Source organism: Schistocerca americana, chromosome X, assembly GCF_021461395.2.
Source record: "Schistocerca americana isolate TAMUIC-IGC-003095 chromosome X, iqSchAmer2.1, whole genome shotgun sequence".
Classification (NCBI taxonomy): Eukaryota; Metazoa; Arthropoda; class Insecta; order Orthoptera; family Acrididae; genus Schistocerca; species Schistocerca americana.
In genome coordinates, this window is record NC_060130.1 from 749,630,926 (window position 1) to 749,657,097 (window position 26,172).

General features: G+C 37.4%; 1 protein-coding gene across 1 annotated transcript in view; it reads left to right on the forward strand.

Annotated features, from left to right (window-relative positions):
* The window catches only part of LOC124555343 (protein DENND6B), a 221,829-nt gene that overhangs the window by 143,361 nt on the left and 52,296 nt on the right, over positions 1–26,172 (forward strand). The window contains exon 3 of the mRNA XM_047129224.1: positions 25,038–25,223. Within this exon, the coding sequence (XP_046985180.1) occupies positions 25,038–25,223 (186 nt within the window). The remainder of the gene's footprint in view (positions 1–25,037; positions 25,224–26,172) is intronic.

Here is a 26,172-nt window from a genome sequence, read left to right on the forward strand (position 1 = left end):
AATGTATTATGTTGAAGCACCATGTATCCTTTTCCATATAACATTTACTAATCAGTTCTGTGTGTGAATTAACTAGAATCATTAAAAGAAAGGAATCTCTAAAAGAAAAGGGAAAAAAAACTGAATTGGAAGCAGCAACATACAAATCATAGGCTAAGGTCAAATGATGATCAAGAACATGTATTGTCAATGATGTGTGCTATCATTTGCAACATTACTGAAAAAGTACACCAGTAACAAAAATTCCTCAGTATGGATATACAGACCAGAGAGAAATAGGTAACAGAGACAGTTACTAACAAGCATTCATTCACACTCAGTGTCAAAAGTGCACCTCGTACTGACCCTACAACTGCTTCCAACAACACAAACATTAATGTGGTACCTAAATCATAACATTGCCACTCCAAGCATGATGTAAAAAAACATTAGCTCTAAATTTCTGTACCAACTTGAAAGTAGAAGAGAAAAGCATGAAAATTAAACCACAACAGATATGAATATAGGAGTTTAAAACAGCATCCAGAAAACATGCTCAGTGTTTGGAGAAGATAATTCTGAAATGAGACTTACGATGTACTTGGAGGGCTCTTCTGTCCTTGGTTCCTCACCTCAGAATGAAGAAATATGAAGCAAATATCTCATCAACAAATGGCCACCCACACAGCAAAACAATTTAAATGATGTCAAGATTCTAATTGAGTAACAACATTTCAAACAATAACTTGTTTATGTCTACAAAAAGAACGTTTTAAATGTTCTGTCACCTATATTATTAGAGGATGTAATATTCACTGGAAAGATGACATTGGGGACAGGACTAAAATGAAGTGGATGTCAATCAGAATAATAGGTAGCACTCCTTATATGTATTTTTTGCAACAAATAATAACACAGATTTCCGGCATGCTGGCATGTTGAAGAGTCAGCAACCTCTTATACCATTTCAATATGACAAAAACAGCCAGCAACTTTGACCTGTTTGTCATATTGAAATAGTAATACAGTTGCTTCATGGTATACTTTTCCAAGGCCACAACGTTTCACTTTCCTTTATCGTTTCATGAGTTTAAAACACATGTACATCTCTTAGCACAACTCTCTCGCATGGATCTACTCCTAGGAGACTTGAATACCCACAATATGCTATGTGGTTTCACATCTTACCCAAGAGGCCAAGCTTTGTAGAACTTCTTGATGTTAAAGTTATGACTTCTGAACAGAAGCATGATAGACACTTTATTTCTGTTATATGATTCGAAACCAGATAGCAGCTATAAGAGTCAAGGGGCACGAAAGGGAAGCAGTGATTGAAAAGGGAGTGAGATAGAGTTGTAGCCTATCCCCAATGTTATTCAATCTGTATATTGAGCAAGCAGTAAAGGAAACAAAACAAAAATTTGGAGTTGGAATCAAAATCCACGGAGAAGAAATAAACACTTTGAGATTTGCCGATGACATTGTAATTCTGTCAGAGACAGCAAAGGACCTGTAAGAGCAGTTGAATGGAATGGACAGTGTCTTGAAAGGAGGATGTAAGATGAACATCAACAAATGCAAAACAAGGATAATGGAATGTAGTCTAATTAAATCAGGTGATGCTGAGGGGATTATATTAGGAAATGAGTCACTTAAAGTAGTAAATGAGTTTTGCTATTTGGGGAGCAAAATAAATAATGATTGTTGAAGTAGAGAGGATATAAAATGTAGACTGGCAAGGAAAGTGTTTCTGAAGAAGAGAAATTTGTTAACACCAGATATAGATTTAAATGTCAAGAAGTCATTTCTGAAAGTATTTCCATGGAGTGTAGCCATTTATGGATGTGAAACATGGACGATAAACAGTTTAGGCAACAAGAGAATAGAAGCTTTCGAAATGTGATGCTACAGAAGAATGCTGAAGATTAGATGGGTAGATCACATAACTAATGAGGTGGTACTGAACAGAATTGGAGAGAAGAAGAATTAGCAACACAACCTGACTAAAGGAAGGGATCAGTTCATAGAAAACGTTCTGAGGCATCAACAGATCACCAATTTAGTACTGGAGGGAAGCGTGCAGAGTAAAAATTGTAGAGTGAGACCAAAAGATGAAAACACTAAGCAGATTCAGGAGGATGTAGGTTGCAGTAGTTACTCAGAGATGAAGCAGCTTGCACAGGATAGAGTAGCATGGAGAGCTGAATCAAACCAGTATCTGGACTGAAGACCACAACATCAACAACAACATGATCACTGTTTGCTCCTGCACACTCTCATACACTGAAAGGAGGTAATCCCCATTTATGGAAGAACTTTGTAGTAGATATCCACTTCCTTTGCAGAAAAGTACAGCTCACAAAAGAAACACTGACCAAGCTGGAGACATTATTATTAAAGTAATGGGAAATTTTTGACTGTATAGCTAATTTTGGTATTTTTTACTGTTTTGCTAGTGTTGGTCTGGGTATAGCTTTCTTACAGCTCCCAGTGATAGAGGGAATGTTGGGACCTGGGTTTTACCGGCAGCAGATTCACTATAAGACCATTTGGGGTATGGTAGTAGTATGACTTATTAGCACTTGAAATGTTTAAAGATCTGGGGCTTTGTTGGAGCTCGATTTATGGAAAAACATTGCTTCGTACACAGTCTGACTAGGAGTACAAATAAACTATCGCATAATGCAGCTTAAATCATTATATTGTTACTTTTTAAGTAGGAACTACAACCTTTTGGAAGTTCATGCTGATGTGTTTCAGACAGCAATGTCTCTGAATTATCTACTGCATTACCCAATTATTGTCTATTACACTTGACAAACAAATTGAGTTTTGTTCTTGATACAGATCCCTAGTAGTGTAAAAGATATTATAGGTCCTAACCAATGTGTTCATTCTAAAGACAATAACAATTCTGATCTTAAAATTTGCTACCTGAATATTCAAGGAGTAAAAGATGAAGAATTTATTGTAAATAATTTTGGACTAGAGAACAAATTTGAAATCTTTTTGTCTGAGTGAACACTGGGCAACAGAGAGTGAACTTGTTGTTGTTGTTGTGGTCTTCAGTCCTGAGACTGGTTTGATGCAGCTCTCCATGCTACTCTATCCTGTGCAAGCTTCTTCATCTCCCAGTACCTACTGCAATCTACATCCTTCTGAATCTACTTAGTGTATTCATCTCTTGGTCTCCCTCTACGATTTTTACCCTCCACGCTGCCCTCCAATACTAAATTGGTGATCCCTCGATGTCTCAGAACATGTCCTACCAACCGATCCCGTCTTCTGGTCAAGTTGTGCCACAAACTTCTCTTCTCCCCAATCCTGTTCAATACTTCCTCATTAGTTATGTGATCTACCCATCTAATCTTCAGCATTCTTCTGTAGCACCACATTTCGAAAGCTTCTACTCTCTTCTTGTCCAAACTAGTTATCATCCATGTTTCACTTCCATACATGGCTACACTACATACAAATACTTTCAGAAATGACTTCCTGACACTTAAATCTATACTCGATGTTAACAAATGTCTCCTCTTCAGAAAAGCTTTCCTTGCCATTGCCAGTCTACATTTTATATCCTCTCTACTTCGACCATCATCAGTTATTTTGCTCCCCAAATAGCAAAACTCCTTTACTACTTTAAGTGTCTCATTTCCTAATCTAATTCCCTCAGCATCACCCGACTTAATTCGACTACATTCCATTATCCTCGTTTTGCTTTTGTTGATGTTCATCTTATATCCTCCTTTCGAGACACTGCCCATTCCATTCAACTGCTCTTCCAAGTCCTTTGCTGTCTCTGACAGAATTACAATGTCGTCGGCGAACCTCAAAGTTTTTATTTCTTCTCCATGGATTTTAATACCTACTCCGAATTTTTCTTTTGTTTCCTTTACTGGTTGCTCAATATACAGAAGTCTGAGGGTATTTCGCCTGTTTCATACATCTTGCTCACTAGATGGTAGAGTTTTGTCAGGACTGGCTCTCCCAAGGCCGTCAGTAGTTCCAATGGAATGTTGTCTACTACGTGGGCCTTGTTTCGACTCAGGTCTTTCAGTGCTCTGTCAAACTCTTCACACAGTATCATATCTCCCATTTCATCTTCATCTACATCCTCTTCCATTTCCATAATATTGTCCTCAAGTACATCGCCCTTGTATAGACCCTCTATATACTCCTTCCACCTTTCTGCTTTCCCTTCTTTGCTTAGAACTGGGTTTCCATCTGAGCTCTTGATATTCATACAAGTCGTTCTCTTATCTCCAAAGGTCTCTTTAATTTTCCTGTAGGCAGTATCTATCTTACCCCTAGTGAGATAAGCCTCTACATCCTTACATTTGTCCTCTAGCCATCCCTGCTTAGCCATTTTGCACTTCCTGTCGATCTCATTTTTGAGACGTTTGTATTCCTTTTTGCCTGCTTCATTTACTGCATTTTTATATTTCCTCCTTTCATCAATTAAGTTCAATATTTCTTCTGTTACCCAAGGATTTCTACTAGCCCTCGTCTTTTTACCTACTTGATCCTCTGCTGCCTTCACTACTCCATCCCTCAAAGCTACCCATTCTTCTTCTACTGTATTTCTTTCCCCCATTCCTGTCAATTGCTCCCTTATGCTCTCCCTGAAACTCTGTATAACCTCTGGTTCTGTCAGTTTATCCAGGTCCCATCTCCTTAAATTCCCACCATTTTGCAGTTTCTTCAGTTTTAATCTACAGGTCATAACCAACAGATTGTGGTCAGAGTCCACATCTGCCCCTGGAAATGTCTTACAATTTAAAACCTAGTTCCTATATCTCTGTCTTACCATTATATAATCTATCTGATACCTTTTAGTATCTCCAGGGTTCTTCCATGTATAAAACCTTCTTTCATGATTCTTAAACCAAGTGTTAGCTATGATTATGTTGTGCTCTGTGCAAAATTCTACCAGGCAGCTTCCTCTTTCATTTCTTAGCCCCAATCCATATTCACTGACTATGATTCCTTCTCTCCCTTTTCCTACACTCGAATTCCAGTCACCCATGACTATTAAATTTTCGTCTCCCTTCACTATCTGAATAATATCTTTTATTTCATCATACATTTCTTCAATTTCTTCGTCATCTGCAGAGCTAGTTGGCATATAAACTTGTACTACTGTAGTAGGTGTGGGCTTCGTATCTATCTTGGCCACAATAATGCGTTGACTATGCTGTTTGTAGTAGCTTACCCGCATTCCTATTTTCCTATTCATTATTAAACCTACTCCTGCATTACCCCTATTTGATTTTGTGTTTATAACCCTGTAGTCACCTGACCAGAAGTCTTGTTCCTCCTGCCACCGAACTTCACTAATTCCCACTATATCTAACTTCAACCTATCCATTTCCCTTTTTAAATTTTCTAACCTACCTGCCCGATTAAGGGATCTGACATTCCATGCTCCGATCTCTAGAACTCCAGTTTTCTTTCTCCTGGTAACGACATCCTCCTGAGTAGTCCCCGCCCGGAGATCCGAATGGGGGACTATTTTACCTCCGGAATATTTTACCCAAGAGGACGCCATCATCATTTAATCATACAGTAAAGCTGCATGTCCTCGGGAAAAATTACGGCTGTAGTTTCCCCTTGCTTTCAGCCGTTCGCAGTACCAGCACAGCAAGGCCGTTTTGGTTATTGTTACAAGGCCAGATCAGTCAATCATCCAGACTGTTGCCCTTGCAACTACTGAAAAGGCTGCTGCCCCTCTTCAGGAACCACATGTTTGTATGGCCTCTCAACAGATACCCCTCCGTTGTGGTTGCACCTACAGTACGGCTATCTGTATCGCTGAGGCACGCAAGCCTCCCCACCAATGGCAAGGTCCATGGTTCATGGCGGGGGGAGGGGGAGTGAACTTACAGCTATCAAATTTAATAACTATAAAATATCAAATGGTAACTGTAGAAATGTCCATAAAAGGGGTTGTGTGCCATTGTACTCTAACCAGTCACTCAGCCACTCCATGAGTAGGTTGGATCTAGACTATTTGTGTGATTAACAGAATTTTGAAGCCACTGGTATAGTTAGTGACAATTTTAAGTTAGTGATAATAACCTTATACAGATCACCTAAGGGTAATATTAGTGTATTTTTAGAAAAATTGAACATGCTCTTAGATGTATTTAGAAAGACAAAATGGTTACATTGTGACATTGTAATAGATGGAGATTTGAATGCAGATTTTGATGTAACAATAGCCAAACATAGTGTCACTGAGCTCAAAAATCTTCTAATACAGTACAATCTGCACTTTATCAATAATATACCCACAAAAGATGAAACATATCTTGACAATATCTTTGTCAGTTTCAATACTACAGAAGAATCATGTGATGTGACAGTATTCTCATTTTCAGACCATGATTCTGTATCATTAAATTACATAAATGGGTTCTGTGCTGATAAGAGTAACACTGATAAGTCTGTCCCAGAAATGGTAATCACTAGATCGGTCACAAATGATAAAATTGACAGGTTTTGCAAGTCCCTTACTAAAAGAGACTGGTTTGGCCAATGGTCTGGTGACACAAATTATAGTCTATGTAAAGATCTGTCAGCAAAACTGATATTTGAAAGGTTTTTCAAAGCATTTTTGGCTCAATTTAATGACTGCAGTCCGATAAAGAAATGCAAATTAATCGAGAAAGCCTCCAAAGGAAAGGGTATAAACAAACAAAACTCATGGTATACTGCACAACTAACAAATCTGAAGAACCAAGTTATGTTGTTGCACAGTATACATAAAAATCTGAAGACCGACCATGCCAGATCAGCCTATGTTCAATATAGGAATAAGTACAAAAGAGCTATTGTGGAAGCCAAAGGAGCACACAACTTAAGCAGTACTGAGAATTCCACGAAAAAATGCAAAGCTACATGGAAACTAATAAATAGTGTTACTAAAGATGAAAGAAATAAAAAAGAAATCAGTATGTGCCCTCAGAAATTCAATGATTTCTTTATTAAATAAGTACAAGACATAGTAAATGCTATCACTAAACCTGTCATTATCTCATCTGAGATTATTTCAAAAAATGTCTATAAACCACTAGTAAATACAAGCATCTTTACCTTCTCTGAGGTCCCACCCAGTCTTGTCCTAAAAATAGTTAAACATCTGAAATCATCTGAGAGTGTAGACATTACATGACATTTCTTGTAACATTCTAAAACAAGTAGTAGATTGTATTGTGCATCCTTTAAAATACTGCATAAATAAGTGTATGTATGAGGGATATTTCCCTGATGAGCTAAAACTGTCTAAGGTAGTCCCAAAAAAAGGAGATACTGACTCACCTTCAAGTTACAGACCAATTTCCATAGTCCCAGCTCTCTCTAAAGTGTTTGAATGTGCAGTATACCAACAGCTATCCATGTACTTTGAAAATGTCAGTAGTCAAACACATACATCAAGTGTTTGAGGATAAAGGATTTGCTCAAGCCACCTTTTGTGATTTAAGTAATGATTTTGACTGTGTAGAGCACAAAATACTCCTAGAAAAAATGGAGTACTACGGCATTCGAGGTAACAGCCTTAAACTATTAAAATCTCGATAGTGGGTGGAGCAGGAAACAGTATTGATATGGATCGGGGCTACAGTATTGAGAGTGACTTGTTAAAAACAGCTTCTGCAACAAACCATACAAATGATGGGTTGGTACTTGTTTTCATGTGGTATAATTGGGCCCAGTTTAACAGCTCTGTAAGCAGAGTAAATATGGAGTTAGACTGCCTGCTTTGGGTGGCTACTGCGTCAGACATGGCTTTGGTTCCTGTTGATGCTATTGGTAAATGAGATTTCACCAGGCATCACTTGCATATCAGTAGGAAAGGGAACATTGGCTGGGTTGATAACAAAGCCCTTAGAAGGGGGGAAGAGGGGGAGGAACAATACAACTCATGGGAGTACCTCTTTTTTTATGTGAAGACTGGTATCCAGTAATTCCTCATTGAAAAGAATAACTTAAGACACTCAGACAGGTAGATACTAAATATGTTACAGTATCACAAGATTCTCATAAAGTACAGTGAAAAATAATGTTATTATATTGCATCAAAATATCAGGAGATTAAAAAAACAAAGTACATGTGTTTTTTGTTTGTTTGGAAGATTTAGAAACTGAGGATGTTGTAGATGTATTACGCCTGTCTGAACAAATACGGTCACAGATATGGACAAGGTAAAAAAGTGGATATAAGCTTTCAGAACATGTAAGTAGAGACAATATGGAGAAAGGAGGGGTTGCTATATATGTTAAAATTTATTGTTGTGTGAGAAATATGTAAACTAAACATTTTGGTCTGGAGCGACATACAGAAACGTGCTTGTCAGCTTAAACAAAAAATGATACTTTTATAACAACAGTAACTGTGTATAGGTCCCCAATGGGAAATTTTCAGCTATTTCTGAAAAACTTGGATTCTTTGTTGTGCTATCTGTCAGACAGAGGGCAGGAATTTATTATTTCTGGGGATTCGAAAGTATATTTTTTGAAAGAGTCTGAAGAATGATCTTGAATTGTTACTTGATTGTTTCAAGTTCACTTTTATAACAACAGTAACTGTGTATAGGTCCCCAATGGGAAATTTTCAGCTATTTCTGAAAATCTTGGATTCTTTGTTGTGCTATCTGTCAGACAGAGGGCAGGAATTTATTATTTCTGGGGATTTCAAAGTATATTTTTTGAAAGAGTCTGAATAATGATCTTAAATTGTTACTTGATTGTTTCAATTTGACATCAGTTATTGATTTTCCTACTCAGGTAGCACAGCAAAGCACCACACTGATAGATTATATTTTCATAGAGTAAGAATGTTCTTTCTGATCATGATTCACAGTTATTCACAGTATATGATACAGCTCCATACTATATTGAAAAACAGTTCTACAAAATGTGTTTTAAATTAACAGTTTAACAATTGCAAATTTTATAATATCTTGTAACTGGAAAAGGGAAATGTATCTAATACAAGAAAGAGTAGTGACACAAAACAGTCCAATTTAACAAAAATCGTGTACTGTGTTAAGGAAAGTTATTAAAAAGTCCAGAATTATGTGTATTATGTCTGAGATTAGCATCTCTGATAGTAAAATCAACAATTTGTTGTAAGGAAAACAGGGAAACCAAGAGCACAGGAAGACTGTAAGTCCATCACACTGAATGAAAAGTTTATTAACAAAAAGCCAGAAATTGAAAATTTCTTTAATAATATTTTCTTAAATGTTGTGGAGAAAATAGGATCCAGATATTCATTAGGAAAGGCAAGGCTATGTATGGAAGAAGCAATACCTATACAGTTTGAAAATATTGAAATTCTAGCCACTTGTCCTTCTGAAATTAGGAAGATAATAAAAATCGCTCAAAACTAAAAGCTCACATGGAATTGATGGCATTTCCAAAGAGTACTAAAGACTTGTTCCTCAACCATATATGTAAAAGCTAACTGAAACTGGGCTTTTCCTGATTGACTGAAAAATGCTATTGTTAAATCATTGCATAAAAAATGGTCGATAGGTCTGATGCCAACAACTACTACCCAGTCTCATTTCTAGCAGCTTTATCCAAAAGTCTTGAAAAAATAATGTATTCAAAAGTAGCTTCACATATTTGTAACAGTAAACTGCTAACAAAATATCTAGTTGGTTTTCAGAAAAGCTTTTCAACAGAAAATGCAATATATGCTTTCATTGAGCAAATATTAAATGCTCTGAATAACTGAACATCATTCACTGGGATTTTTTTGTGGTCTCTTAAAGGCTTTTGATCATGTAAACCATGGAATTCTTCTCAATAAGCTTAAACATTATGGTATGAGTGGGACACTGCACATGTGGTCTAATGTGTAATTAACTGGAGGAGTACATATGGCCGAAATAATGTGTAATTAACTGGAAGAGTACATAGGGCCGAAATAAAAAGTTTACATAATGTGTAAAAATCAGCAAATTCCTGAAACTGGGTAGCTATCAAGAATGTGATCCCACAGTCCCACAGGGTTCAGTCTTGGGTCCCTTGTTGTTCATGCTATATGTTAATGAATTGCCATTCTATATTCACAAAGATGAAAAGCTAGTTATTTTTGCTGATGATACAAGTATATTAATCACACCTAAGAAGTAAGGATTGGCTTAAGAAATTGTAAATAATGTCTTGCAGAAAATTTTGTAAGTGATTTTCAAATGGATTCTGATTAGATTTTGATAAAACACAGTATATACAGATCTGAACAGTAAATGGCATAACACAATTAATAAAAACAGACTTTAAACAGAAGTCTGTAGTTAAGGCACAATATTACAAATTTTTGTGTGTGTACATTAATGAGAGCTTGAATTGGAAGAAATACATTGGTAATCTACTGAAATATTTGATTTCAGCTACTTGTGCTATTAGGGTTATTGCAAATTTTGCTGATAAACATATTAGTAAATTAGTTTAATATTAATATTTTCATTCACTGCTTTCTTATGGCATCATATTTTTGAGTAATTCATAATTAAAGAAAAAAGTTATTCATTGCATAAAAGTGTGTAATCACAATAATAGCTTGAACCCACCCAAGATCATTTTGCAGACATTTATTTAAGTAACCATGGACATTCACAGTAGCTTCCTTCACTTATGAAATTTGTTATTAACGACCCATCCCAATTCAAAACAATAGCAATGTGCATAGGTACACAACTAGGAGAAAGACTGATCTTCACTAAACTTGGTTAAATATAACTTTAACACAGAAAGGGGTGAATTATGCTGGCAAAAAAGTATTTGGTCACTTACCAAATAGCATCAAAAGTCTACAGATAGCCAACAACCATTCAAAAACAAATTAAAATATGTCTAAGTCACAATTACTAGTTATAGATAATTTTTTAGATATAAATTAGTAAGCACACAGATATTAAAAAACATGTACAGTTGCGACATGTAAAGAAACTGTTGTTGAACTGGCAGGGTCTACATCGTTATGAAGTTGTGCATCATTCCTGCGAAAGATTTAATGTGTGCTAAATTTCTGTAGCTGATTCTTTAGTATTTCGTACGTGTTTGGGATAATCATAAAGTACAGCATGGTTGAACAAACTGAAAAAAAATGAAAACCTGTGAATGTTGACACGTTTACATAGTAAAACATGATAATTATCAAGAGACTCAGGAAAATCCTATAGGAGGGTCAATAAGAAAGGCAATAACCACTTCAAGGACTAAATCTAAAATTGTGAGAATTTATCTTAACAGATGTTTCTGAGGTCATAGGCAGGGATGCACTTATTTTCTCTGTGCATCCATTAATGTAACAGGAATGGGTACAAATGTTACTAGAACGGCACACAATGTACTATATCCAGCATGATGGATAACAGTTTGTGGACAATGGGGGCCAAAACGGGAGTTCTCATGTTCGAGAATTGCTAAAACAGTTTTACTATTAGGCACTGAGAGTAATATGAGGCCTGAAATAAACAATGAGAAGATCTTTAATGCAGAAGTGTACTCTTTCAATTTGTATGATATACACGCGCTCTCGTTCCTTTCCATAATGCGTCATCCACTGCTAAACAGTGTGCAGATACGCACTGCTATGTCTCATCCAAATATCTTTGGAGAGAAGTCATTTATGTTTTATGTGTATTACGTACCTCTATTCTATAGCAAGAATATCACTTTAGTAATAAGTTTTCTTCGGTTTTAATATTTCATCATTGGTTACGTAAAATATTGCAAGAGAGAGAGAGCAGGTTTTTTTTTAATTTTTTTTTTTTTTTAATTTTGAGTATTTAGTTGTCTAATGTCACGAAACTGGTGTCTTGCAGCGTCCGCAACCATCTTCACGGATGCAAAACTATGATACCAGTTGAAGAACTCTAATTAACTTTCCGCAGTTTTCTCTCTTTCGTCGAATATAACCTATAGCTAACTAGTCCATTATTTGATAATTCTTCGGCTTTAATATTCCAACATTAGTTACGTAAAATATTGCAAGATACGGCAAGTTTTTATTTTTTTTATTTTTGAGTATTTACCTGTCTGGTTTCTCGAAACTCACTTCTTTCACCATCCGCAGCCATCTTCTCAAGCACAAAGCTCTGTAACAGTTGAAAACTTTCATTAATTTTCCGCAGTTTTATCTCTTTCACCAAACACATCCTCCAGCTGGCTAACTAGTCCATTATTTGATAATGAAACATGTTGAGAACGATCATTTGTGCATATGAAACTGGAAAAAACTACCTACAATTTCAACACGAGTTGCCACGTACTCCCAAGAAGTCTGCCAACGGTCTCGTGAATTTCGTTATCTTCCAGCAACTGCTGAAAATTGTTTAAACTTTGAGGCCCTTCAGCCAATAAGGCCTGCGCATCAGACTACTGGCGTTTTCATTGGCTATCTCATTCTCCCGCCAATAGCAATTGTATCCAGTGTACTTCAGTAGGCAACTATGCTGGTGTATCTGTCCTACAGCACACTTTTTCGTGAGTTAGGAAACTCAGCAATTATAGAAAATGACGCCTAAAATGCACTTCTGTATTGCGTTTAGCATCATGACTTTATGAACCAAATATGATGAAATATATTAAAAATCGAGATACTTGTAAAGAAAAATTTGTAGTAATTCGTAAGAACTATCATCTATTGCGCAAAAGAAATCAGAGCAGAATAATTGAACTTGTTTTATTGCTTCCAAAGTCAAGCCATTAGCAACAAGTGAATGAAAATGAAGTCACAGCACGCTATAAGAAATCCCATTTCGGCATAGAAACAAAGAAAATATGAAATTATATAACCCTCATAAACCCCAAGTTTCCATTGGTTAAAATATCCAGATATTCATGAAATTAACCGGCAAAGGTTCTGCGTCAGACGAGACAAATTAAAATATTTTACAGTCGCAACATACTGTTAGTCACGAAATTCAATAATAATAGAACCAAACACGTCTTGCTGTTTGAAATTCGGAAATACTGTTAATTATCAATGTGTATAAATATAAACCCGCCTCTCGCAACAGCACCGGTAAATTACAGTAGCCATAACAAAGTAAAGAAACATTACTAAAACAAACATGGAACTGTAAATTCCCTCCATATTGTCACTAAAAAAACTGATGAAAATTAGAAACAGCTACTTATTCGTACAAAAGTGGATGCTGTTGCTGTAAACCCATGTAGAAGTAATTGAGTGGATCATTCCAGCAAAAGAAAATAAAACTACATTTTTAGTTAATATTATTCACCAAGCACCTCCTCGGCGTAGCACCAGCAGTCTACCACCAGCACAAACAAGGCATTCCTCATTTATATGCGCTTTCTGTGACAAATTCAAATTTCGTGCGTCCTCATTTACGGAGCGTGTATAAAGATTCACTTTCCAGTGACTTAATTCACTCATCTCTTCATTTTTCACATTATTTTCAGCGTTGCATATTCGGTGCACGTAGGAGAATCACTGCGGGCGATCGGTAGGGCACTTCTGGCGTATTGGAGCATGGAGAGGTCGTAGGGCAAGATTCGAAATTTCGTCATGCGCTTTGCTCGTTCCATTCGGCTCCGATGGAAATTTGGTCCTCGTCCAGTGTCGTCGTAGCTTCGCAACAGCTTTTGGTTGCGATTTCCGACCTGTGTACCGTTTGCGTCGTAACCGCGCAAAAATTTTAACAAGTCGCGCTTGTACCAACGACTCCATGTGCTGCTGGTCTGTCTCAGTAGCGCTGTCCGGCTAGAATTGTAACGACTAGGTTAATTGTGGTTTGCTCTGCCCCCTCCATTCTCAACGCCATTCAACTAATTTTCTTCGTTGCATTTTCATGCTTGCGTTTCATTATGGAACATTTTCACAAACGTCTTCCGCTCTTGACAACTGGATAACAGTTTTATTCACCCCAAGCCTCCGATTCCTCTCCATATTCGGTCGAATCGCGTAATGCTACGGGCAACACACACAGGGATCATATTTGGGAAAGCCGTAACACAGACATGTTGGGAAAGACGTAACATAGACACGATTCCATTCACGTTCCCTAGCTCTGGTATGGCAAAAGGTCATATACCTGAAAGCTCCTTATTATCTGGTGCGGCATGTGCCGCAATTTCAAATTATGTCCTCGCTTCTTTAGATTAATCTTCTTATTCTGTTCTAGCTTTTGTGTAAGACTCCTCATCAAAACTCATACTGTGTTATACTTGTGTATTTGTAACTCATATTCGGATGAATACCCTTCCCACAAGGTTTTCAAGAGTAGGCCTATACTGCTTCTGAAGTATATTCGTCTACATCTACATCACAGTCACAAAATCTGTAGTTTGTCTTCTCCTGTCTGGACTTTTCGTTAAAATCCTGACTTGTTCCAATAGAGTATTGTCTAGATTCTTCTACATTCCTCGGTTTCTTGTTATTTTACTTGGTTATACTGCGCAGGTCCTTCAACTTATCGTCATTGAGATGACCTACGTCCTTAATCCTCAGCTTTATTTCTAACGACGTATATTCTTCTATGTTTTTCTGCTCTTCACTTTCCTTTCTTATTTTTTCGTTCTCTAGTCTCTCCCTTCCGGCCTTTTCTGTTTTTCCTGTATCATTTTCTGTTGTTTTCTTCCCTTACTTACTCCTTTACCCTCATATTTTTCCTGTCCCCTTTCTTTTGTTTCTCTCATCTGTCTTTCGTCCATATCGTTTCTTTACCAGTTTCTCTCTTATTTCTCTCCCCTTTCCGTCTCTCTTCCTCTCCCTATGTCTCCCTCCCTCCCCCCCCCCCCCCCCCCCACCACACCATACAATATTTGCATCACGCAGGTGGTCATTTGCTTGTCTTACTCTTCCGAAAACTCATACACATACAAAATCAGCCAGCTACCTATTCAAACCTTCCCCAACCAAGCGGTAAACTCGCGGTAATAATTCCAGAAACCCGCAGTCCTAAAGAGGAAACAGCCAAAACTAGGTTAAAAACTGCACGAAACTACGTCGTTCAGCCTACAGTCAACGCGTCCAACCGCTATAAATGAAGTTATGTGCGTTACATTGTGGTGCTGTCACGTTTCACCAAGTGAAACGTTCCGCTGAAAAGTGCCGTGGCATTGCACGAAATCTTTCTCGCGGCAGGAATGTACCCACTTCCGGCGGTGTGCGACGCGCGAGACAAATTACTCTACTTCCACAGCATCAGAGAAGATATTAAAAACTTACACGTGATAAATTGGAAACTTAAATGCCGTGGTAGCGCTACATGGCAAAGCCTAGTGACGTTAGCAGCGAAGCGTATGAAGCTTGCTAATAACGATGCGACCGGTATACCTGATTCACAAGGAATCGTTTTAAGTGAGGCATTTCACTACTCGGCACTGCAACTTTTTTTGAAACAGGCTCAATAAGCGTCGCCATCTTCGCTATGACCCGCGAGACAAGGTTCCGTATTCCCCACCGGTACCGTTACTTCAGTACCAATGATAAACACTCAGTACCAACTGCTTTCAGAAAAATTTCTGGGATCCGCGTGCAGGACTGGACAGCCCACGCAGCTAGCAAACAGTACACCGTCTCCAAAACGGTTTCTCGTAATTTCCGCACAAGTCTCCACAAAGACAAAACAGAGTAACAAATCGAAAGTCACTCGAAAATAGCAACACTTAAAGTTTCCACGGAAACTAAGAGCATTTATTAGCTTTAATTAATCTTAATTAAGTCCACCCTTTCCATCAAACACCACAACCACCTGGTTAATTGCTCCAGTATTTGATACGAATCCTGTTCCGACCAATCACGTGCGCATGCTCTAAGCAGCAACACTTGCCTATAAAATCTGGTATGTTTAATCAGATCATCCTCCTCCTCCTCATCATCACCATCATTATTTATTGGTACATTCTGATCCATTACATAATTCAGTAGTATATTGGATACAGGACAAGTCAAGTTTGAAAAAAAGAGTGTGTGTGTGTGTGTGTGTGTGTGTGTGTGTGTGTGTGTGTGTGTGTGAGAGAGAGAGAGAGAGAGAGAGAGAGAGAGAGAGAGAGGGGGGGGGGGGGAGGCAAAATAAAGAAAAATTTTAATTTACAAATTGCACTCATAATTACAGATAGCAGTAGTTAAATGATACAAATTATCAATAATTCCATTATCACCCATGGTGGGAATGCATTTGTGGATTCTTTTTAACATTCAGTTTTGGAAGACTAACTTTGTCAATTACAGGGGGTCACCAATTTACAATTTGGAATATAAAAAATTTTTAAGTATAACATCCACTCTGCAATGCCCACCACTTGACTCTTATATCCAGGAGGGCTACTGGACCACTCTTTGATTTTTCGATCTCCCAGCGATTCCCCGAAGCTGTTTAAACATTGAGATCTTTCAGTCAGTCCTAAGGAGTAGAATTGATTATCTCCGTCACATGCTAATATCACTGCTGCTTCCTACTGACACTTCTCAAAGGTTATTTCCAATTTAATCAGTGCAATTCCACTCCTGAGGACTGACTGACTGAAAGACCTCAATGTTTAAACAGCTTTGGGGAATCACTGGGAGATTGAAAAATCAACATCACCAGAAAGTCTCTAACCCTTCAATGAGCCTAGCAGATGTTGATCACAACCTTCAGCATGTATAGTGTGTACCCCTCTAGAACACTATACAGATTACAGAAAAACAAACAAATCAGCTCCAGATGGTGATGAAGCCAAATCACTGGTCACCGGGCTCATCAAAGCTGCACTGGACTCGAGACTCTTGCATTGATAACAGCTAAAATCTTGTTTCTCAGGTACGGTTGTTTATGATGCCAGATACAAAAGAAGTTTAAAATTCCAGTCTCATTGAAATTTGAATCAAAGAATGACTCTTAACACTTGTCAAATCTGGACCAACAATGATATGATAAAAAGTTGACCATGAGATCAGTATGTACGTTAACTGAAGTGACTTATTTAGTGTTAGTCTTCCAAACAGTTTCTGAGTCACCTTTACTTCGGCTACCACGTATTCCCACAGAGTCAGTGTGACATGAAATGTGTGACAAATTTTGAGCAGCCGAATGATTAAGATTGCAGAACCGCATACAATCTCAGGCTTTCATAATTTAATATGGCCTCCACAGTCTGCATTTGGGCACCTCCATGAGACATAAGAGAAAGCTTCTTGATCTTCTACAGAGATAATATTGGTATATAACAAATTTTGTTTTCACTATGTAGTTACAGGTTGTGCAGTAATGTGAGTCAAGTTTATACTCTATTTATGTGACTTTTAAAAATATTCATGTTGTGAGTGTGTCTTCTTTCCCAAATGGATGAAACAGATTACTGTGCAGTTATAAAATTCTTTGATGTGGTTGATTTATCACAAACAGAAATTCATTCAAAAGTTTTCAATAACTAAGAAACTGCTGACTGAATTCAAATGAAGCCCTACTTCTAATGAAGATGATCTATGTGAATGATGTCCCAAAACTGCAACCACTGATGAAAATATTGAGAAAGTGCATGAAATAGTGTGGATGATAAGCAATCATTAGCAGTACCATAATTATGCAATATCAGAAGAGAAAGTATGGCATGTTTCACATAAAGAATCCAGTATGAGAAAGATCGGTGCAAGATGGTTTCCACATTTGATGAATGCTGACCATAAGTAAATGCAGAAGGAATTTCTCAGAAATGTTTGAATCGTTTTAAGAGGAATGCATCTGCTTTTATGTGCTAATTTATTACTGTGGGTAAGATACAAGTAGATCTCTCACATCATTCCAGGAACAAAAAATCATTGAAAACAGTACGTTACCCAACAGTTAGCCAGGACCATACAAACATAAAAAATGCTACCATCATGGTTTTTGTGTGGTTTTATTATTATTTGTGTACTTCATGACAGGGACACCATTCAGACTTGCTTACTGTTTGAACCATTGCCTATTGTTGTTGTTTTTGGGGGAGGAGACCGGTCTCATCTGATTATGGAAGGACAGGGAAGGAAGTCTGCCGTGCCCTTTCAAAGGAACTATCCCAGCATTAGCCTGGAATGATTTAGGGAAATCAAAGAAACCTTAATCAGGATGGTCAGACGCAGGATTGAACCGTCATCCTCCCAAATGTGAGTCCAGTGTGCTAACCGCTGCACCACCTCACTCGGTGAACTATTGCCTATAATTATGCCTGTGTGGATATTTTTATTTCTGACCACTGCAGGACGATGAGTAGTAATACTCAACGCTACGACTGTAATAAATAAAAAATGAATTATTTATCAGTTATAAGTGAAAAAAAACTACATTTAATTTAAAACTGTGAAAATAAGTGCCAAGTAGAAGCCAAAGCTGAATTTTATAGTTGAAAAGGGATTCTTCATATTGATCATCTTGCAAACAGTAAAACCATATCTTACTAATAATATGAAAACATTATAGACAAACTTAATTAAGAATGAAAGAAAAGAGAATTTCATTTATCAAGAAATGAAAACAATTGCATTTCTTCTGGCCAATGCATCTGCCCAGATGGGTGGTTTGGAAATGGCAATCTGTGGGCTTAGAAGAATGAATTGTTGGAACATCCATTCTATTTACCAGATTGGGCACCCTCTGACTTCCATTAGGTCCCACATCTCAACAAATTCTCAGCTGGCACAAGTTCAGTCCAATTAGGAGCTTATTTCATTAGTAGGGGTGCACATGTGTGTCAGACTGTGCAAAATTGTACATTAGGGATGGAATCCAGTAATTGTAAAAATGATAATTAAAGTTAATTTACCTAAAAGGCTACTAAATTGAAAAATATATGTATTATTGATGTAAATTGCTGTTTTTCATTGCTGTACCCTCATAAATCTACATCTACATCTACATGGATACTCTGCAAATCACATTTAAGTGCCTGGCAGAGGGTTCATCGAAACACCTTCACAATTCTCTATTATTTCAATTTCGTATAGTGTGCGGAAAGAACAAACACATATATCTTTCCATACGAGCTCTGATTTCCCTTATTTTATCGTGTTAATCGTTTTTCCCTATGTAGGTCGGTGTCGACAAAATATTTTCGCTTTTGGAGGAGAAAGTTGGTCATTGAATTTCATGAGAAGATTCCGTTGCAACGAAAAATGCCTTTCTTTTAATTATGTCCTGCCCAAATCCTACATCATTTCTGTGACACTCTCTCCCATATTTCATGATAACACAAAACATGCTGCCCTTCTTTGAACTTTCTCGATGTACTCCACCAGTCCTATCTCGTAAGGATCCCACACTGCGCAGCAGTATTCTAAAAGAGGACAGACAAGCATAGTGTAGGCAGTCTCCTTAGTAGATCTGCTACATTTTCTAAGTGTCCTGCCAATAAAATGCAGTCTTTGGTTAGCCTTCCCCACAACATTTTCTGTGTGTTCCTTCCTATTTAAGTTGTTGGTTGGTTGGTTGTTTTGGGGAAGGAGACCAGACAGCGTGGTCATCGGTCTCATCGGATTAGGGAAGGACGGGGAAGGAAGTCGGCCGTGCCCTTTCAGAGGAACCATCCCGGCATTTGCCTGGAGTGATTTAGGGAAATCACGGAAAACCTAAATCAGGATGGCCGGACGCGGGATTGAACCGTCGTCCTCCCGAATGCGAGTCCAGTGTCTAACCACTGCGCCACCTCGCTCGGTTTTAAGTTGTTCATAATTGTAATACCGAGGTATTTAGTTGAATTTACAGCCTTTAGATTAGACTGATTTATTGTATAGCCGAATTTTAACAGATTCCTTTTAGCACTCATGTGGATGACCTCATACTTTTCATTATTTAGGTTCAACTGCCAGTTTTCGCACCATTCAGATATCTTTTCTAAATCATTTTTCAGTTTGTTTTCATCTTCTGATGACTTTATTAGTCGATAAACGACAGCGTCATCTGCAAAGAACCTAGCACGGCTGCTCAGATTGTCTCCAAAATCATTTATATAGATAAGGAAATGAAAAGAAATGTTGTAGCGTTAAGTTAAAACTGGCTTTTATGTGGTTGTGGAGAATATCCCTGCATAATGTCTGGACACAGTTCCACAAAACATCCAGGGTAGTTGCTGAAGGACTGTGACAACTCATTGCTAACTGACCACATCTCAGAGTAGTTTTATGAGTGGCATGTCAGGTGAATTTTGCTAGATAATGAAATACTGGTACACATCATTCTTTAAAATAATCACATTCCTGACCATGTGCATTGTGTCTTTTGAAGAATCTGGCCTGACGCTGTAGTGTTAAAATGTGGAATCTGGAATTACCTGAATGAGGGGATGTTCCTGGGGCACTAAAGCTTCCCAGATGTAATCAGTGTTGTTCAGATTGTCCTTAATACATGAGTTAAAAATCATATATTTTACCCAGTGAGGCTCCATCACACTTCACATTTGTCTGTTGTACTGCTCATGAATGCAGGCTTCCGTGATGATAGATGACACATATGTGGCCATCGGTTTAGGAAAGGTTGAGGGAACTTACTGGAAAAACATTATATTTTGCCATTCGGTATGCCAGCAGTGGCATTCATGTGCCCATTGCAGTCTGAGGCAATTGTGGTTTCGGAAGCAGTGGAAACTGATGGAATGGCATGTGTACCCAGAATACATCCCACTGCAGATGACATTGAACTGTCAACATAGATAGATCCACAAATATTGCTGTTCTCCATTCTCAGGCCATCACTACAGACAAAGCTGTGTGATTTATTTTGTGTGCCTTGAGGATACAATTATATCAGTACTGATAACACTTCAGATATAGGGAAAGACAAGATATTAAAATGAAAAGTACAAGTTTTTCAGTTTCAGTATACAGTAATTAAAATTTTTAGAAAGACTTCTTTTTTGTGTTATAATGCTCCACTTTCAGACATAAGAGAACAGCACTATCATCTTCGGTACTCATTTTAATTGACTGGTTTTTAAATTCAGGCCAGAAGCCAGAGACTACTTACCTGCAAATATGCTCTCTATTCTAGCTGTCACTGTAACAGTTGTGGTGCAAGTTTTGAGATTATGTGAAATGTTTGATTTGCTCACAAAAAAGCTGGACTAGGCTTATGCAGCCCCTCCCCCCACCCCTCTCTCTCTCTCACACACACACACACCTGCAAGCATACTCCAGAAGCCACGGTACAGTGCATGGCAGAGGGTACCATGTACAAATACTAGTCTTTTCCTTTCTTGTTCCACTCACAAATAGAGCAAGGGAAAAATGACTGTATATAAGCTTCCGTACAAGTCTTAATTTCTCTCATCTTAACTTTGTCGTCCTTACATGATATGCACTTTGGTGGCAGTAGAATGGTTCTGCAGTCAGCCTCAAATGCCAGTTCTCTAAATTTCTAAAATAGTGCCTTGCAAAAAGAGCACCATCTGCCCTCCAGGGATTCCCATTTGCGTTTGTGAAGCATCTCCATAATACTTAGATGCTGATTGAACCTACTAGTAACAAATCTAGCAGCATGCCTCTGAATTGCCTTGATGTCTTCCTTTAATCAGGTCTGGTTGGGATCCTAAACACTCAAGCAGCACTCAAAATGGTTGTACTAATATTCTAAACACTGTCTTCATTATAGATGAGCTACACGTTCCCATAGTTCTCCCAAGAAAATAAAGTTGAGCAATTGTCTTCTCTGCTGTCAACCTGACATGCTCATTCCATTTCATATCATGCTGTAGTGTGGCTGTGATTGATGTGATTGTGTAGAGCAGCACACTACTAATGCTGTATTTGAACATTACAGGATTGTTTTTCCTGCTCATCCACATTAACTTAAATTTCTCTACATGTAGAGCAAGCTACCATTCATCACACCCTCTGGAAACTGTAAGTCATCTTGTATCCTCCTACAATCAGTCAATGATACCTTCCTGTAGACTGCAACATCATCAGGAGACAGCCACAGATTGCTGCTCATCCTGTCCATCAGATGATTTATGTACATAAGGAATAAGAGTGGTCATATCACTCTTCCTGGGGGCACTCCTGATTGTACGCTTGTCTCTGATGATCACTCACTATTGAAGACAGTGTACTGAGTTCTATTACTTAAAAAGTCTTTGAGCAACTTGCATACGCTTGGACCTTGTCAGCAGTGTGCAGTTATGCCCCATGTCATACACTTTCTGGGAATCTAGGAATATGGTATTTGTCCATTGTCTTTCATCCATGGTGTGTAGGACATTGTGTGACAAAAGGGCAAGCTGAGTTTCACAGGAGTGATGCTTTCTAAACTGTACCAGTCTGTGGACATAAGCTTACCTGTCTCAAGAAATTTTTTTTTTTTTTTTTTTTGTATTCGAACTCAGAATACGTTCAAGGATCTTGCAGCAAACTGATGTTAAGGGTAATTATGCAGGTCCATTCTTTTACCTTTCTCATATATAAAAACAAAGATGATGAGACTTACCAAACAACTATCGACCTGCCAGCGCTTTTGTTTGGTAAGTCTCATCATCTTTGTTTTTAGATATATTTTTCCCACGTGGGTGTGTTTGTTTGTGTGTCTATCGACCTGCCAGCACTTTCGTTCGGTAAGTCACATCATCTGTGTTTTTAGATATATTTTTCCCACGTGGAATGTTTCCCTCTATTATTTATATATATATATATATATATATATATATATATATATATATATATATATATATATATATATATATATATATATATATATCCTGCATTTTTTTCCAGTTGTGCTGGGCAAGAGGTCCTTTATAAATGTGAGCTAATTAAGGGGCCCATGCTGTACAATACTCTCTGTAAAACCAAATTTAATTCCATCTGGATCTGGTAATTTATGTTTTCAGTTGCTTTTCTATGCCAGGGATGCCTATTTCTATGTGCTTGATGTAGGAATCTGTCCAACAGTCAAACTGTGGTATGTTTGTTTGATCATCCTGTGTGAAAGATTTCTTAAATGTGAAATTTAAAACTTCAGTTTTCCTTTTGCTGTCTATTGTCACCCTAGGAAGGTCAAAGAGTGACTGGATAGAAGCCTTTGATCCGTTTAGTGATTTCACGTATGACCAGAACTTTCTTGGGTTCTCTGCGAGACCTTTTGCCAAGGTATGATGGTGGAAGTTGTTGTATGCATCACACATTGATCTTCTTAGGGACACATGAATTTCTACAAACTTTTGTCTTTAGACATTTGTGCATTCTTTTTTGATGTGAGAGTGCAAGTCTCTGATTCCTCAGTGTTTTCAGAATTTGGTTATTAAAACATGTAGAGTATTCTCCATCCTTAATCCACATGCTTTGCTCATACATCTCGAGTATGATTTACAGTCAGTTTAAACTTATTGTAACTAAATGATGTCTATTCATTTTCTGAATGGGATGCTGCTTATCTGCTCTTTCTAGTAAAAATACTGACCTAGCCTTCTTGAAGGATTTATTAACTTTAGTAATCATCGTCTCTATCATGATGACATGATCACTAATACCTGTCTCTGTACTAACACTGTCAATAAGTTCAGGCCTGTTTGCAGCTACAGGGTATCAAATATTTCCATTGTATGTGGGTTGTTTAAATAGTTGTTTAAGGCAGTTTTGGGAAAACGTGTTCAAAAGTACTTCACAATTCTGTCTATCAGTACCACTTACAATGAAACCATAGAATTCCCAGTAGGTTAAAGTTGCCTCCAAATAATACTGCATGATCTAAATATTTCCACACTACTGAGCACAGAGATTCCTTCAATGATTCTTCACAATTTATACTTGCAGAGGAGGACTATAAAAATGATGATTTGAACACACTGCACAAGCAAATGGCATGTTAATGTGTTATGTAATCAGTGCAAATGTAGCCACTTCTAAATAAGCATATCTGCTCAACATTAACTATGTACAATTCCTATGGTAGAATAAAGTGGCCCTTAAAAAAATCCAGTAATTAACCTGACTTCACCTAGGGCTGCCACTCATGTCCAGATAACTTTACTACCAGACTCAGTTTTGAGCTCAGCACATACAATATTTTTGTCAACAACAATGAACACTTCCACTACCATGGCTTCTAATCTGTCTTTTCAATAAATTTTCAAAGTCTTGCTAACACCCTCTGTCTTTCTCAATCCATGGGCAGTGTTAATGGGTATTGTGTATCTTGGGGTGAAGACTATTGTGGTGTTGGCTTTTGCAGCACAGAAAGGTACAGAAGTATGAAAACATCATGAAATGAGCACAAAGTGGATGCTGTGTATGCCTGACAAAAACATAAGTAAATTATTTTAATCTGCCAAATTAAAACGCATGACTGCCATGTAATCAACATTTCCAGAAGATGCCTTGAATTGAAATTAGAGCTATTGTGGGTCACGGTATGAGATTAGAGATACATTTATGATGTTTCTAAAATACAACGTGCATAGCTGTGAAAGTCAAAATTTTATTGCTAAATACTATTGTCAGACAAATGCAGAACAGAGAACAACATATATTATGAAAAGCAGATCAGAGTAGTAAGTTCTTTTTCAGTTGTATTGACAAGAAGACAGTAAAATAATGGACATCTGTCATTGGGCATTGTCTTGTGATCGTAATGTGCAGTAATGATTTGTGTGATAACACTGTTTATAACCTTATGATGTACATAAATGAAGGTCAGTACTATTACTGAAACCTTTGATCTAATTTTGGTAAGAGTACAACTCAAAATGGTGATTGCCAACTTGCTTTAACTATTGGTGTGGTGCATTTATCAAAATTTTTCTATTTTGCTTTAAGAATTAATGAGTCTTAACTGAAATGCATAAAATGTCCACTGATGTATAACAATCCACCCATTGTAAAACAGTGAGTAAAATTAATGGAGAAAAGAGAGAGAGAGAGAGAGAGAGAGAGAGAGAGAGAGAGAGAGAGAGAGAGGAGGAGGAGAAGACAAGACAAAGTTTTATTATCTGTTGGCTCCAATGTCACAGTCCATTTTCTTTGTTTGTAAAATACATTAATTTACACAATTTGAAATACTATTTCATTTTCTATATTATGACTGCAATATTATCATTTTGTATTAATTTTGTAATATGTATTTCAGAGTTTGGTTATTGTGTCCCGTTTGTCATTCTTGAGCCTCTTCACTGAAGTGTGTTCTTTGATCGCCCCTGAATATTTTGAAAATGGTGAGCCAAGTATAGAAGCTGCGTGCCATGATATAGACCAGTGGCCAAGTCCTGTCCCTGGAGAAAACGTTAATCTACCACTGTTTGGAACAGTGCTTCAGGTATGACAATGAATGGGTGCTTTGGGGCATTTACTTTTGTCTGTGAATCATAATATATAATGATAAAAGATCAGTTAACATCTATGTGCTGTAGTTAGTTCAATTTTTATCCTGCAGTGACATGTAGTAGATTACAGTCAGTGAAACAATTGGAAAGAATTGCCAGATTGTATGGTTGTGTTTGCCATCTGCTGTAAGTGGATGCTTCAATTGACAAATATAGAAGCTGACACACTATCAAGATGAGAACTACAGTTTCTTGCAGTCCCATCCCTATTTTTCTTCTTTTGATATTGACTGACTGTTACAAGTACTGTAGTAAGTTTTTTGCTTGAGATCTAGAGTGTGAAGCAGTGTAAAACAGTGTATGGAGCAGTAAAGTTCATCAAATTAAATTTTGAGTTAATTTTTTTAACATTTCAGTCTACTGAATGAAATGTACGTTCAGAATTTTAGAGGGGAAAAAAGAAAACAAAAAACAAACAAGTTAAAGAAGAAGAAGAAGAACAAAAATTTCTATGAATGTTTCTCTTTCAGTTTCATGTTTCTTTCAGAAATGTTAGACAGACTCATAGGGAAGTACAAATTGTATTCAAATAAAATATCCTTGGGATTACTTATGCAGGGTCAGTCAAAACATAAAACACTTTAAGACTGCATTTCTGATGGATTCAGTGTCTGAAGTAACACAACAAGCAAATATGCGTAAAAAAGTTGTAGGGGAATCACTATGGAGTTTGCAAACAAGCATAATGGTTATGGCATGTGGAAGCTCTAAGGCTTGCCTAAATAACTTGGTTGGTAATAACTTTTCTTTTGTAAGAAATGTTTCAGGTCTAAATGTGAGGTTCCAATACCTGTTTGGTAATTCAGATATATGTTTTTATGGATTCCATAAATTACTTAAAGTGCACAGTCAGGATGGGTCCTCTGCGCAAGACTTGGCTGA